Source organism: Natrix helvetica (assembly GCF_964273705.1).
Source record: "Natrix helvetica genome assembly, chromosome: 4".
NCBI lineage: Eukaryota > Metazoa > Chordata > Lepidosauria > Squamata > Natricidae > Natrix > Natrix helvetica.
Window position 1 is genome coordinate 161,398,093 of NC_138550.1, and position 17,065 is coordinate 161,415,157.

At 43.4% G+C, this 17,065-nt stretch overlaps 1 protein-coding gene across 5 annotated transcripts in view; it reads right to left on the minus strand.

Annotated features, from left to right (window-relative positions):
• Positions 1 to 901: 901 nt before the first annotated feature.
• ST3GAL1 (ST3 beta-galactoside alpha-2,3-sialyltransferase 1) overlaps positions 902 to 17,065 on the minus strand; it is a 142,357-nt gene continuing 126,193 nt past the window's right edge. For all 5 annotated transcript variants that reach the window (XM_081949872.1, XM_081949873.1, XM_081949870.1 and 2 more), the window contains 3 exons: positions 13,849 to 13,894; positions 7,307 to 7,426; positions 902 to 3,090 (listed from right to left, as the gene is read on the minus strand). In XM_081949872.1, coding sequence (XP_081805998.1) covers positions 2,917 to 3,090; positions 7,307 to 7,426; positions 13,849 to 13,894 — 340 coding nt within the window. In that variant the 3' untranslated portion in view covers positions 902 to 2,916. The remainder of the gene's footprint in view (positions 3,091 to 7,306; positions 7,427 to 13,848; positions 13,895 to 17,065) is intronic.

A 17,065-nucleotide genomic window follows, 5' to 3' on the forward strand; every position in this document is an offset into this window, starting at 1 on the left:
TACAGTCTCAGGAGGACTAACGTCCTTGGACATGATTTAAAGAAATCGTGATTTAAACCTGTGCTACAAAATATATGAAGGCTTTAATGTTACGGTACTCGGGACAATCTATTTTAAAACATAGTTTATTTGAAATGGGCCGGCTTTCTTTTGAAGAAGACAATGAAATTATATGACCTCCAAACCAGAAAAGCAGATTTGCGACCAGTGAAGAAATTCTTGGAGGGAGGGTGGGAGGGAAGTTTACATTGCAACCTCAATCTTATTTTTCTGTTTTATAAAAAGAAGCGGTTCCATGTTCTAGACCAGCCTACCTCAATTTGGCCCTAGAAGTGCTAGACCAGAGGTCTTCAAACTTGGTGATTTTTAAGACTTGTGGATTTCAACTCTAGCATTCTCCAGCCAACATAGCTATGCTGGCTGGAGAATTCTGGGAGTTGAAGTCCACAAGTCTTAAAAGTCGCCAAGTTTGGGGATCCCTGTGCTAGACTATGGTGCCTAAGGTTCCAAAACCAATAGCAGGGTTCCATGGGGTGAAAAGATTGATCAATGCACCATGAAAAAGGCCTGCAAAGAAGCATCTTGAACCTAAGTAAGTTCTTTGTGTCTTAGAGGTGAGAGAAGAGGGTCGTTGGATGTCTAGCTAAATGAGGTAATAATAATAATTCATCCATCTCCTATTTTCACAATGCTGCTACCTCTTTAGGGCCTCCCCCAATGGGCTTCTGCCATCTGGTTGGCTCCATCTATTTAGGTTTGAGTTCCACGTTCTAGAGCAGTGATGGCTAACCTTTTTGACATCGTGCGTCGAAAGTCGTGCGCGCTCACCCACCCATAATGCAATGTGTGCATGACCCACCCTGCTCCCCCACCCTGCGCATGCACGAGTGACCCCCACGCATCCCGTTTTGGGCCTAATAGGCCTCTCTGCAACCTCCTGGAACCAAAAACAGTCCACAGTAGGGGGGGAGCACTGCACTGGCCGTGCTCTCTGTGCACATGACCCCCTGACCTCTCATGCATGCACGCACATCTCCCGAATGCGCCCCTGTGCATGCACGGCAGAGACCCGAAAATCAGCTGGCCAGCGGGAGACATTGTGTACATGCGTGGTGGAGCTGAGCTGGCGCGATGGCTCGCGTGGCCACAGGCTTGCCATCACGGTTCTAGAGCATCGAATTATTCCTCTTCCTGTAACTTTTCTGCAAAAGTTCTCTAACTTTTGCAACTGTGGACTGTAGATGAATTCTCCTTGTTGTTTGGACTTTGATTGGTGGTTAGGATCCTATATATATCCATGGAGCTCTGATGCATTTTAATGGGAGTTCTTGCAATAATTCCTCTCTCTCAAAATGGACCTCCTGGAATTTGGATGGAAATTTGGACCCTGCTGGTAAACTGCATTTTTCTCAGATCCATGGCTTGCTGTTCTCATGCTGATGGGACAATCCCTTTCCCCCCTTTTAACTCTCAATACTTTAAAATATATATTTAAATTTACAACAGCTGTAAAAAATAGAAGTACAAATCTTTCATTTTCCCCCCTCCTAAGAGTTCTTGAAAATAAGACCCTCCCCCCAAAAGGAAGGTTCCTTTTCCTTTCCTTCTTCTGTCCTCAAAAAGTCAAAAGCCACCCATACATAGCAATAGCAACAGCACTTAAGACTTATATACCGCTTCACAGTGCTTTTACAGCCCTGTCTAAGCGGTTTACAGAGTCAGCCTCTTGCCCCCAACAATCTGGGTCCTCATTTTACCCACCTCGGAAGGATGGAAGGCTGAGTCAACCTGGAGCCTGGTGAGATTTGAACTGCTGAACTGCAGCTAGAAGTCTGCTGAAGTAGCCTGCAGTACTGCACTCTAACCACTGCGCCATACAAGATGCAATGAGCAGGTTTTAAAACTTTCTGTCCCTTATTTTCATAGAACAGGTAGAATTCTGAGTTTTCAGTCTCCGAGGGAACAGAACAAATACACTCTCTTTATATTATGGGTGTTTTAGAAAGGCACATGTCAATGGCAGTTGTGTATGTCTGTGTGTTTGTGTGTTAAGCCAAAGTTCTGGGCTGCAAAACTCCCAACGATGCAGAAATTTAAAAATCACCTTGGATGCCCTCAAGGGAGTTGTCTAAATTTATGGTGCCCAGATCTTGCACTGTATTGGTGCGTGTCATTTGCGTGTGTTTGGGTGCATCTTTAATTCATTTCTCTCCATTGCAAGAGAATTGAGAGCCATGCTGTGGCAAACCATTTTAAAAAAAGGAAAAAGGAAATAAAAGTATTGACCTTCTGTTTGCATTATTTCCTTTGAGCCCTACTCCTGGGCTTGTAACCACACTCAATAGCAATGGTAATATTACCCGGAAACAGGACGTTTCGTTTCAATAGCCAAAAAACACGAAACGACAAGGCACGGCAACCTTTTGCGCGCAGGCTGCAAGCCGCTTGTCCATCCCACCCAACAAGAACCAGAGTGGGTTGTTTTTGGCCTTGCCAGGATCCTTCAAAAGAAAAGACCGTGATTGGAATAAAGCTTTTTTCTGAGGTAATTTTGAAACCAAGAGGGTGTTTGCAAATCCCTGATCTCTTCTGCCTCCCCCGTTTTTTTTGTTTTTTGTTTTGTAGAAGCTGAAAACCGAGTCATTCTGACGAACGGAAAAGGAATTAAAACATTGGCTACAAAGAGGACAGTCTCGAATAGGACATTCCTTTCCAAATTGGGCGTTTTTCCTACGCTGTCAAAACTCCGAAGCCGTATTTGAGGGGCCTTTCAAAGCTGCCTGCTAATTGCAGCTTGCAGTTCTCTGAAGCTTTCTCGGCTGGGACCTGACAGACCGCCCACTCCAAGACTCCATTTATTTGAAAACATCGGCCTTTCCTTCTCGTCAGAGATCACCGCTTGTCTGACAGCCGGGGTCATCTGCCCTTGAAGAGACGTATTTTGGCCGTGGAGGCAAGGATTTGCGTCACATTGGCTTCGAAGTCCCCATCATGGACGCCGGTTTGACGAAAGGCTCCCCCAGAAGGATTGTTCTCCCAATAGTGGTGCCAGTTGCCTTTACTGTCTGCCCCAAAGCCGTAGAGATCCACCTATGGAGAAAGAATCATCATCATCATCTCCTTTGAATAACCCCATAATCCCTATCAGGGTGGAAGCTGGGCAATTGAATGGAGCTGAGTGTTTACTGGCCGGATGCCCTTCCCTGTCGTCAATGTGGAGTTTTATTCAGCAGATAAATTCTCAGTGTGCCCAGAGAGAGAAATATCTGCCTCTACTTTGGATTGAACTCACAGCCTTCTGACTGTGAGGCGAGAGCTCCACCTCTAAGCCACCGCACCACTCATGTACAGAGAAAGAATGGATAGGGGGAAGAAAAGAATTCTGCAAGGTTTGGTTCTTAAGTGGATTTCATTTTCCTTACATCTAATATTTCTATCAATCTTAAGAGCATAGAATAATAGCCTCCACCGATGGAGCACCCATGACATCTGAAGGAAAGCTGCTCCATTGGTTGATTGCTCTAACCGCTAGGGATTTTTTCCTTAGTTCCAGGTTGCTTCTCTGCATGGTTAGTTTCCATCTGTTGTTTCTGGTGCTTTGGAAAATAGTTTGATCCTCTCATCTTTGTAGGAGCCCCTCAAATATTGAGGGAGCCCCTCAAATGCTGGAACATTGCTATCATGTCTCCCCTAATCCTTCTTTTCATTAGATCAGGGGTGTCCAAACTTGGCAACTTTAAGACTTGCGGTCTTCTGGGAGTTGAAGTCCACAAGTCTTAAAAGTTCCCAAATTTGGACACCCCTGCGTTAGACAATACCCCAATTCCTGCAACTTGCATTGACCCGATGACTTAACCATTGTCCAAGTTGACCCTTAAATACCCAGAACAGTTTTAAAAATGTTTTTCCACACATCCTGTTCCCATGACTGTAATCCTTTCACCTCCAGCCTCCTAATCCTCTTTGTGGCTCTTCTCTGCACTCTTTCCAGAGTCTCAACATGTTTTTTTATATTGTGGGGAACAGAACTGGGTGTAAGTATTCCAAATGTGCTCTTAACTAAGGCTTTGTAGAGCTATCTGCGGGATCGCATCCTGCCACACACATCCCTGCGGCCAATTCGCTCTCACAGGGAGGGGCTTCTCCTGGTGCCGTCCACTAGGCAATGCCAACGGGCGGCGCCTAGGAGTAGAGCCTTCTCTGTGATGGGCCCAACCCTCTAGAATGACCTCCCCCCCGACATCAGAACCACCACCGACTTCCGCTCCTTCCGACAAAAACTAAAGACTCACCTGTTTCGATTAGCTGGCCTGGCACACTCATAGTTTTTACCTCCTGGCAGATATATTTTAATTGAAATTTCTGGAGAATCATTTTAAATTTAATTCTGTGGGGTATTTTTAGGGGTCTTTTAAAGATTGTATTTTATATACTTTACTTGAATGTACAGTTCTTTTAACCTCCTCCATCTAAGCATTTAATTATTTATGTATTTAATATCTAAGTATTGATTTATCTATGTATTCTTTTTATGTATTGACTGTACACCGCCCCGAGTCCCTTTTGGGAGAGGGGGCGGTCTATAAATATGAATAAAAGTAAAGTAAAGTAAAAAGAGCAGTACTAAACTTCATGTGAACTTGATTCTATCCCTCTATTAATACCTTTGCAGGTATTGCTGAAGTAACCATGACAACCACAAGACAATGTTAGCCCCCCTCCTTTGCAACTGAAGATATTGTTTTCCAAAATTACGTAGGCTCCCCGGGAGAAAAAAAACATGATTTAGTAGCAGGTTAGCCACCTACTACCCTCGAGGCGTTGTTGAAGTACAATTCTCATTGTCTAAAAAGGGCGATGGTGCAGAACGCTGAAATAAAGCAATAGCTTGAGATAAATTCACAGAAAATAAGGAATAGCGTCATTAAGATAACAGGAATGGGAACAGGATGTGTGGGGAAAACATTTTTTTTTAATGTTTTTTTTTTCTGAATATGAATCAGAATATTCTTTTTATTTTTCCTTTCTCTGAGCTTCGTTTATATTTGCTGTTACTGTTGTAATTAAAATCTTTAACAATAATTATAAAATACATAAAATTAAAGTCTTAAACTTGAAAAAATAAATGTAAACGGCTAGAAAATTCTAAACATGAATGTTTATATGGATGTAAAAAAAAAACTGTTTCTCGTTATGTAAAATAAATGTAGATAATCTTATGAAAAAAAGAAAAAATCAATCAGTTAAAAAAAAAGAATAGAGCTAGAAGAGACCTTGGAGGTCTTCTAGTCCAGACTTTTCAAGCAGAACATGCTGTACCATTTCAGACAAGTGACTGTCCAATTTCTTCTTAAAAACTTCCAGTCATGAATGTCTATGAAGATTCTCAGTCATCTAGGTCAGTGATGGCGAACCTTTTTTGGCTCGTGTGCCACAAGTGGGGGAGCGCAGGGGGGTTGAGTGTGGGCGTGCCACACCCATAAGGCAACGCGCGACCCCCCCCAGTGCGCATGCGCGCACAACGCACGCCCCCCCATTTTTACATGCTTTTTTCACCCTCCCCAGGCTCCAGGGGCTTTATAGGAGCCTGGGGAGGGCGAAAAGAGCCTCCCCCGACCCCCCAGAGGCCCTCCGGAGGCTTCAGGGACTGTCCAGAGGCTTCCCTGAAGCCTTCGGAGCGCTTAAAACCACCCTCCGAGCAAACCGGAAGTGACTTCCGGGTTGCTCGGAGGGTCGTTTTAAGCACTCCGAAGGCATCAGGGAAGCCTCGGACAGTCTCTGAAGCCTTCGGAGCGCTTAAAACCAACCTCCGAGCAAACCGGAAGTCCGGGTTGCTCGGAGGGTCGTTTTAAGTGCTCCGAAGGCATCAGGGAAGCCTCTGGACGGTCCCTGAAGCCTTCTGAACGCTTAAAACGACCCTCTGAGCAACCCAGAAGTCACTTCCGGTTTGCTCGGAGGGTGGTTTTAAGCGTTCCAAAGGCTTCAGGGACGGTCCCTGAAGCCTCGGGGGGGGGAGGCTCTTTTCTCCCTCCCCAGGCTCCTATAAAACCTCTGGAGCCTGAGGAAGGCGAAAAATAGCTTTTAAAAAGGTGAACTCAGCTGGCCAGCGCGCGCATGCGCACTAGCCAGCTGACAGGGCAGCGCCTTGCGTGCCCTGACATATGGCTCCGCATGCCACTTGTGGCACTCGTGCCATAGGTTCGCCATCACTGATCTAGGTCATGGTTGTCCCGAAGGTGCTTTTTTTCAAGAGACACCTAGACTTTCTACACCTTTGGGACTTCCAGACATGAAGCACCCATAACTTCTGGAAGCAAGCAGTTTCACTGGTTAATTGTTCTCATTGTTACGAAGTTTATCTTCAATTCCAAGTTGCTTCTCTCCTTGGTCAGTTTCCATTCATTGTTTCTTGTCTTGTTTTCTGACGCTTTGGAAAATAAATTGACCCCCTCCTCTTTGTGGCAGCCTTTCAAATACTGGAACTCTGCTATCATGTCTCCCCCTAGTCCTTCTTTTCTCTAAACTCCTGCAACCGTTCTTCATATGTTTTAGTCTCCAGGCCTTTAATCATCTCCATTGCTCTTCTTTGCACTTTTTCCAAAGTCTCAACATTTTTCTTCTAGATATTTAAGGGTCAATGTGAACAATGGTTGGGTCTCCCCAAAACATTCTTCACAATGATAGAGGAATTAAGTATGAAACAGTATAGGGTTTCCTGCCTAGGCAGGGGATTGGACTAGAAGACCTCCAAGGTCCCTTCCAACTCTACTATTGTATTGTATTGTAAGTTTACAAGATGTCTGGAGAAGATACCCAAAAGAAAAGCAATATACATTCTATTCAAACAGGCATGATCAAGAATAGATGTGATTTGGATGACCACAGGATTAACTGCTAAAACACACAAGATTGATATAGAAACGAATATGTGGGCAGAACATAATCCAATAACAATGATTTGGAAAGGGCAGAGAAAAAGAACGGGATGGAAATTAAAGCATAACTTACTAAAGGAAAAGGAATTCCAGCAATATATAGAAAAAGAAATAGTTGTTTTCTTTAAGGAAAACAGAAAGGAGGATACATCACTGCAGAATGTGTATGATATCAGCGAATCATATATTAGAGGACTGGTAATGACATATTCAGGAAAAAGGAATAAACAGAATAGACAAACACAAAGGAAGATAGAGGAGGAATATAGGAGACAGAATTACAATGGTTGGGTTATCAAGTCCATTCAGATTACCATGCAAACCAGGATCCCCCACTTTTTCTGAAGGTAGTCTTTTAATAGGGCACCTACCTCATCACAGAGGTGAATTGCAAAGATAATGGACAGGAAGCCGGTTGAGGGATACCTTCCATGATGTTGGAGCCAGTTGTCATAAACGTATTTCATAAAACTCGGGTGATAAACCATGATCTGCACAGAATGAAAGAACGTATCTTGTTAGTTTAGTTTCGGAGATAATTCAGCACGGGGAAAAAAAAAAAAACCTCCAGCAAATTCTAGGAATGTACAAAATGTACTCTCCCCAATTGGCAAGTCTTATACATCCTCAGCAAACAACAATTGAACACTGAAGAAACGCCCTTCACTTTGAGGTTCTTAGATAAAAGCCTGTCGTTGCAGGACATTTAAATACAATGCTCTTTTGAAAAAAGTACGGCCCAGATTTGAAAAACAGTATTTATTTTATACATCCTATCATCAAGGGCTAGAAGTGGATTGTGTAGGATGTTGAAAAAGAAAGGGGGATGAAAGGGGGAAAAAAAATAACACTACAGTATGAAAAGTCTTGCTTAGGTAGCTTTTCCTAGCTCGGATTTTAGCATAACAATAGAGCCGAGTTTCTAAGAAACCAATAATTTATAAGCACAGAAAATCCAGGCACAGTTTTGGCAGGGGATGCCACCAATGGCCAAAATCCAAGCTGTCCATCAGCATAATCAGCTAGGAATGATAAACATAATAATAATAATAAAAAAACCCAATAATTTGCAAGCACAGAGAATCCAGTCATGGTTTTGGCAGGTGATGCCACCGGTGGCCCAAACCCAAACTAACCATCAGAATAGCCAGCTGGGATTATTGTTTGGATTACTGCAGTGTGTGCCCTACAAGGGGCTGCCCTTGAAAGCTATATATTGACAAGCTGAAAAGAGAGAGTTTAGATTCCTGTTCTTTAAGACCACTCAGAAGCTACAGATCAGAGGTGGGTTGCTCCTGGTTCGGCCAGGGTCGGGTGAACCGTTAGTAGCGGTGGTGGGAGGCTCCACCCACCCTCCCGGACGCTTCTGTGCATGTGCAGAAGTGGCTTGTGTGGGAGAGCACCCAAACCGGCAGTAAAAAAAATTGGCAACTAACCACTGCTACAGATGGTCCAGAACGGGCCAGAGTAAATCTTTATGGACACAACTCTAATACCACCCACAGATCTACTGCTTGAGTTGCGCTGACTCCAAGTAGACTAGGTTATCTCTAGGGCCATCTATCTCCAATTATCTGTGCTCACCTCACGTTTGGCCGGGATTGCTAATTTCAGAGTCCTATCTAGCCAAGTGTCCTCTTATGGGATATGTAGGAAGTAGGCCTTCTTTGTTGGTGCCCTTTCCCTATAGAACAGCACCTCTCTGTCCTCAGATTCAGGTGGCCTGATCCTTCTGGCCTTTAGAAAGGTCTTTGAGAACTGGTTCTTCTCTGGCCCTGAGACAGGATGTTGTATGAACCATTAAGAGGAGCCTTGGTGGCGCAGTGATCAGGGTGCAGCATTGCAGGTTAACTCTGCCCACTGCCAGGAGTTCGATCCTGACCAGCTCAAAGTTCCATCCTTCTGAGGTCAGTGAGGGGAGCCGAATGTCAACTCGCAAAGCATTTCTCGTCTGCTCTCGAGTTACCATGGGCAGCAAAAGGGGAGCACATCCCATGCATACCTTCTTCCAGGGTTGGCTCTCAGATTACCAAAGCCTCAGTTGGAGAATGTGATTTATGACACAGACTGAGAGGAGGGGGGAAACAGGGTCAAAGTTGAGCCGTAATTTACACGCGGCAGAGTTGACCTCACTCGAGTAGCTGCTCCTAATAAATTACTGGTTTTCTCTTGAAACTTGGCTCGATACTCATGAGGTAATTAGGGCATCTGTTGGAACTTTGACAGTGTGCTCTAAAGCACTATGGAGTGGTATATAAGTCTAAGGGTTATTGCTATTAATATGCAATATGTGATTACTGTCCTCTGTGCAATATTTGCCTTTGCTAGATTTTGTATAATCCAATGACTTTTTTTTTAAACCCATCTTAGCTACCTAGAGTTGCTTGGCAAGAGAGTAGCCACACACACTGAATAAATCAACCATTAATAAACATTTATTCTGCCAGAAGACTCATAACTCTGCTCAAATTGTATATGCAAAACATTAAGAGACCTGGAGAATCTGCTAAAAACCATCTAAGCAGCAAGAAATTCTAAAGCAGCTTTCCAGAAGCCTGGTAGGCCTCAGCTCTCGATCAGAATCCAGTGGTGCAGGGTGTATCTTTTCAGGGCCCACGCGCACATCTGGAATTTGGAATGCAGCGTATGGTGGCTCTTGCAAAAGTGATGGATGAGGTGTGGATTTCTATTCATAGAATGGCTGCCAGGATGGGAGTGAATTAAAGCAAACTCATTCAAACTCATTCTCAAGTGTTTAAGTCATTGGAGGTTCTTCAGAAAGCCCCTCCTTCTCTCTTTCTCTCCCTCCCTCCCTCCCTCCCATCCATCCAGCAGCCATGTTTGTCTGTCTGTCCATCCATCCATCCATCCATCCATCCATCCATCCATCCATCCATCCATCCAGTATTTCCGGTATTTGAAGAGCTGCCACAAAGAGGAGGGGGTCAATCTATTCTCCAAAGCACCTGAACAAGAAGCAATGGATGGAAAGTAACCAAGGAGAGAAGCAACCTGGAATTAAGGGGAAACTTTCTAACAGTGAGGACGATTTACCAGTGGAACAGCTTGCCACCAGAAGTTGCAGGTGCTCCAATACTGGAGGTTTTTAAGACGAAACTGGAAAGCCTTTTGCCTGAAATGTTACACGGTCTGCTGCCTGAGTAGGGGGTTAGACTAGAAGATCTCCAAGGTCCCTTGCAACTCTGTCATTCCTGTTATTCTTTCTATGTCTGTCTCTGTTTATGTTTCTTTCCCTCCATGTATCTCTCTCTCTCACACACACACACATATACACACATCCATCCATCCATCATCCATGTCTGCCTATTTCTCTCTCTTTCTCATCTATCTATCTATCTATCTATCTATCTATCTATCTATCTATCTACATATCAGTCATCTATCTATCTATCTATCTACCTACCTACCTACCTACCTACCTACCTACCTACCTATCATCTATCTATCTATCTATCTATCTATCTATCATATATATATATATATATATATATATATACATACATATCTGTCATCTATCTATTATCTATCTATCTATCTATCTATCTATCTATCTATCTATCTATCTATCTATCTATCTATCTATCTATCTATCATCTCCATATCTGTCATCTATCTATTATCTATCTATCTATCTATCTATCTATCTATCTATCTATCTATCTATCTATCTATCTATCTATCTCCATATCTGTCATCTATCTATTATCTATCTATCTATCTATCTATCTATCTATCTATCTACATATCTGTCATCTATCTATCTATCTATCTATCTATCTATCTATCTACATATCTGTCATCTATCTATCTATCTATCTATCTATCTATCTCCATATCTGTCATCTATCTATCATCTATCTATCTATCTATCTATCTATCTATCTATCTATCTATCTATCTATCTATCTCCATATCTGTCATCTATCTATTATCTATCTATCTATCTATCTATCTATCTATCTATCTCCATATCTGTCATCTATCTATTATCTATCTATCTATCTATCTATCTATCCATCCATCCATCCATCCATCCATCCATCCATCCATCCATCCATCCATCCATCCATCCATGAGAGAGGGGAGAGGGAGGGGGGAGGGAGAGGGCTGGGTTAGCTGATCCTTGTGGTTGTTTCCAAGTTGACAATTTTGTCATTCTCTAAATTGTTTCCTGCCACATCCTTCCTTTGATCCCTCTTCAGGTTATTTCATCATTTGGGTGAAGAATCGGAAGCAGAATTCACTTCTAATTTTCTGAGAATGCCCAAAAGGAAAATCTTTCTAGGGCCCAAGACACATTTTTGGAAAGAATGGAGATGCTCGATATCAGCCCTGTACTGGATGCCAGCTTGCTTTTTATAAAAAACCCCGATTGATTGTATTTATATCCCTGTTTTTGTGGTTGCTGTTCTGGAAGTTCGGGATGGTATCTATAAGGTCTTCCATAATTTTATCCCCGTGAAAAAAAGAAGCCTGCAATCATAACTCACAACATTTTTTTCAATCTGAGTTATTCTCAAAGATAAAAACTGAAATTTGGAAGCATCTCATTTTCCGGTTTGACTCAAGTTCGTTTTAAGGGGCAACTGGGCTGTTCTGTCTGCTGCCTGTAGGTGGCGCCACAACAACACTTTCTTGGCAATTGAGCTCTGCTCCATCCCTGCCTCTATTGGGGAAAGTTTAATAAAGTCTGTCTGGTAATTTTCTTCAAAATTAATGTCAGGTTTGAAACATTCAGATGCCACCGTTTATTTGGGAAGGTGGTCCCTGAAATTGCATGCTGTGCAAACCTAAACCTTCCCCTTAGGAGACAGCAGAGTTTTTTTACAATCCATTTTATAGATGAATGCAATTGCTTGCTGTGGGAATTACAAGGATTAGGACACAGGGTGATTAAAAAATATATCTTGCTGCCTTATTTAATTCATTCAGATCATAGGCTGCAAACATAATTGAACAATAATGATCAGAACCCAAGAAAGACCGGTTGTGTTCCTTCTAAGCAGTTTCCTTTAGACTTAAGAGTTTAGAATAACTTTATTATCACTTTGAATGTACACAAATTGGCATACATTAAAATGAAATTTCATTGCATGCAGCTCTCAAAGGGGTTTCCACCACCAATATACACGACATAAACATGACAAAATAAATAATACAAAAGTCTGCATATGCCCACATATATTATATGGCACGATGGCTGACCTTTTCTGGACAGAGTACACAAAGCCTGCGTGCCCGAACCCCCAAAATACAATGTGTGTGCGCCCCCTGCGCATGCACCTCCCACATGTATGTGCGTGTCATGTGGCGTGTCCCTACATGCATGAAGTGCTCCCCCGCACATATCCTTACCCCTGCAATAAGTCCTGCCCCGCACATGGGTGTGCACCCCCCACACCCACGCATTCATGCGCCTCTCCCACAAGTATGAATGACAGAGACCTGAAGACCATTTGTGCTTTAATGTATGCAGCCAAGGACATCCTGTTATGTATCTGTTACGCTGAAGCTTGTTGGAACATCTGAACCTATTAAACGGCAACAAGCAAAAATTACACAGCAAGGGCTTTTGTGTAATTCAAAACGTATTTTATTTACTAACCTGGTCGTCTTCTGCCAAACACATCACCTTTATCTTTCTTAGATTTTGAAGCAAATGAGTTTCCGAGCAGCTCTCCTTTGTATGAACAAAGTGTCAGGGTGTGCAGAGGAATAAGGATTTTCCTCTTTTTTAAAAGTTTGTTTCATTGTGTTGTGTTATCCACTGTACAGTTCTTGCATCAAATCAGAAGAGACTTGTCAGAGTATGCACAGTGTGACTACTATTTTGAGATAACCCAGGAGCAAAATACAGTACACAGAGGCTTTGTCTTTCAAACAGTGGTTTATCTACAAGGCATATACATACATACATACATACATGCATACATATACATACATACATACATACATACATACATACATACATATACATACATACATACATACAGGTACTAGGCAAAACCAGGCAATCAATCAATCTTCAACTATAACTCGGAAGAGCACATGGGGGGAGAAAGACAGCTTCACGTGGCCTCTCTTATATAGATAGCTTCTTAAAGTGGCAGTAACCCTGCTGACTCATTCTCATCTCATCATCTCAGTTTACAGCCTTACAGCAGCTACTAAATCATCATTACCTTAACAAGGTTAGAGGTTCAAGAAAGGCACTTACATCTCAGATTTGAAATTCTGGCCACTGTGCCCCACTGGCCATGGGATCACACATCCGGTGCTTGGAAATCCACATTTGCAGCCATTTGCAGTTTTCTGTGGTCACATGACCAAAATGTATGTGTGTCATCCACCCCACCCCCGGGGAAACTGGTGTTCACTTCCGGTTTCCAGCAAAAACAACAGCAGCAGCCCATTGTGGACAATGAGATCATTTCACAACTTTGGCATTCATTTTTAATGACCGCCACAAAAAGTTAGTCAAATTTGGTCTGTCGTGGGATGACCTGCTTAATGATTGGCCTGGGCTCAGTTATGGTTGTATGGTGAGGACCATCTCTGCAAGAAACAATTTAGCTTGGAGGGAATGACCCAGATTTAATCACCAAATGTGGTTTGAACAAAACTGGAAGCACCAAATTTAACTGAAATGTGGAAATGGGACCAAATGACTGAACTGTGGATATGGAATAAAGGAAACTCATCATATTTTGAATCATGGTTTAGATCAGGGGTGGGGAATGATGGCCCCTTTATGAATTGTGGACTTCTGGGAATTGAGGTCCAGGAGTCCTAAAGGGGCCATCGTTCCCCATCTCTGGTTTAGATGGTTATCTGGCTTTGCTCTTTCCTCATAGGGAAAAAAAGTCCTGGATTGATTGTAGCCATAACTCACCTTGTCTTTGTTGGCTTTGATCTTACGAGGAACAGGAATATATGTGCTGTCAAAAAGAAAAAGAAATATAGTCTAATCAGACAAAAGCTCACAACGTCCTACTTTGGAATAAAAAAAGCACTGTTAATTCTGAATTTAGTACTGCAACAATGCTGCCTACAAACAGGGAAGCAAATCAAAGGTAGAACATGAATTTGAAAAATACAGGTAGCCCTCGATCTACCACCAAAACTGAGCCCAGAATTATAGTCATTAAGTGAAGTGGTTGATGTTTTTAAGCAAGGCAGCCATGCAATTCCAGCTCTCCCTGTTGTCATTATGTCATTATGTGGGGCACGGTGTGCCTCAGAGAGTGTGGGAGGCCCTGGGTTGCTTAACTGAATGGTCATAAGTTGAGGACTAAGGATGCAGTGGCTCCGTGGCTAAGACACTGAGCTTGTTGATCAGAAAGGTCGGCAGTTTGGCGGTTTGAAGTCCTAGCGCCATTTAACAGAGTGAGCTCCCATTACTTGTCCCTGCTTCTGCCAACCTAGCAGTTTGAAAGCATGTAAAAATTCAAGAGGGTAACAGTGTTCTGTTCTGACCCCCCCCCCCCCCCGCATGCCTGTGAATAAACCAGAACATAGGTTTGGCTGTTTGCCACTGTTTAATTACTGAGATAATGAATCCTTTGGCTGAGGGCCTAGACAACTCACGTTCAATAGAGCAACCCAGATCATTCAAATGATAGTCCAAACGAGCAGACACGGCTAGAATACACAGATAGATTTTCTTCACTACTAATTCGAACGGTTGTTTCCTGCAAATGTCCCCTCCCAACGCCACACCTATAATCTCTCTTGGGAGGGGCCAATCCACAACCACCTGTGCTTAATCATCTTCTGTGAGTCTGCCTACGGAGTTGCTGCTTCCGTTTCTCAGCCCTTCTCAATCTAGCATCAGGGACAAACTGCCTTTGATTCTCCCCACTGCTCCATGCCTCAGGCGCCTCCTGGTGGCCAACCAGCCTCTCTGGTCCCTGCTCTGAGTCTGAACCCTGCACAGGGTCCTCCACATCGTCCAGGGCAGACTCATATGGTTCCTCGCTATCCGAGTCCATCAGCAGCTCAACCGGATCCTGCTGGGCCACAACAGTGCACTTTCGGCGTTTAGTCATGCCGGCCATATGACCATGGAGACATCTTAGGAGAGTGCTAGCTCTTCGGCTTTGAAACAGAGATGAGCACTGCTCCCTAGAGTTGGGAACGATTCGCACATACATGTGGGAGAGGAACCTTTACCTTTACCTTAAGTTGAGGACTATCTCTACAGTGAAGTTGACTCCCCCCCACACAACAGCTACACACAAGAGGAACAAAATCTTAGGGTGAGCAAGGATTGGTAGTTCATATCTGTACGCAATCTATCTGCAGTTTCTATCTCCAACCCCTTCAACTACAATGCCTATAATTCCCAGCCAGTGAATTCAATATGTGTTCCCTTTCACAGATGTGTCCTTTCCATTCTGGCTTAGCTGTAGGTCTTACAGCTGCGCTACTTTCCTTTAAAAGGAAGCTAATCCCTTCCTTAAAAGGCAACTAATCCTTTCCAGGCCCTCTCCTTGGTTGTGAAATAAAATCTTGGCCATTCCATTTTGCCATTCATCCCATTCCTGGAAGCTTATTTTGCTTTTGTTCTTTCTTAAAAGTGATTTACAGTTCTTCGTCTTAGTGCCAACTTACAACACACCACTGTTTTCAGCTCCTGCAGCTTCCGTACACAGGGGGCTCAAAATTGAGGGAGAGGGATACCCTCCCCTCCATCCAGCCAAGGAAATGTGGCCAATTTTGGACAGCGAAGTATGGGAGATACTAGCATACAGCCTCAAATGCAGTGTTGCTCAACCTAATACAATACAATACAATAGTAGAGTTGGAAGGGACCTTGGAGGTCTTCTAGTCCAACCCCCTGCCTAGGCAGGAAACCCTATACCATTCCAGACAAATGGCTATCCAACATCTTCTTAAAGACTTCCAGTGTTGGGGCATTCACAACCTTGGCGACTTCAAGATATCTTGACTTCAACCCCAAGATGTCTGGGCTTCAACGCCATGCTGGCTGGGGAATTCTGGGAGTTGAAGTGTCAGAGTGTGCAAAGTGTGACTATTTTCAGACAACCCAGGAGCAAAATACAGTAAGCTACAGAGCTGTAGCTTTCAAATGGTGGTTTATCTACAAGGAATATATACATACACGTACTAGGCAAAGTCAGGCAATCAAACATCAAGCTAGCAGAGTGTTTAATGGCCGTATGCCCTTCCAGTCGCCAATGCAGAGTTTTGCTCAGCAGATATATTCTCATTGTGCCTAGAGAGAGAGAAATATCTGCCTCTACCTAGGATTGAACTCACAGCCTCCTGATTGTGAGGTGAGAGCGCCCTCTCTAAGCCACCACACCACTCCTCACTTAGCGACAGAAATGTTGGGCTCAATTGTGCTCGTTGTATTTACAACAGTTACAAGAGTCTGTGGTTGTGTGATTGCCACCTGCAACCTTCCTAGCTGCTTTTCAACAAACAAAATCAACAGGCAAAGCTGGATTCACTAAACACCCACTATGATTTACTTAAAAACTGTGGGGAAAAAAGGTCATAAACTAGAGCATAACAAGCACTTTGCTTAGCAACAGAAATTCTGATCCCAAATAGGATCATAACTTGAGGACAACTTGTTACGTTTTTCCATAACTCTCCTTTCAAATTAAACTGTAGTTAAACTGTAATCAAGGACAGTTCTTGCCCTGACTTCCAGTTTCCCAATTGTTCCCATTCCGAAATACATGCCGCTCACTAACGTTCCTCCTATTTGATTTATTCCTTTAGAAACGTTAGCCTCTTATCTTTGGAGAAAGCGGTAAAGAAGCATGAAGATAGAATAGTATTCTTTAAAGATAAAGCCAGGGGTGGGATTCAGCTGGTTCGGACCAGTTCGGGCGAACTGGATGCTAATTTTCCATCTGGTTCACTGAACCGTTTGTTGCAAGGACTGGCTGGCCCTGCCCACTCCTCCCCTCCCAGGAATCTCCATGTGGCCCATTCATCATGCCAGGTAAGTGCATGGCCCGTGCGGAGGCTCTGGGAGGGCGAAAAATGGGCCTACTGAAAATTCCAGAAGACCAGAAATTGAGCCATTTCTGGCTTCCAGAGGGCCTCCAGAGCCTCGGGGAGGATGTTTTCAT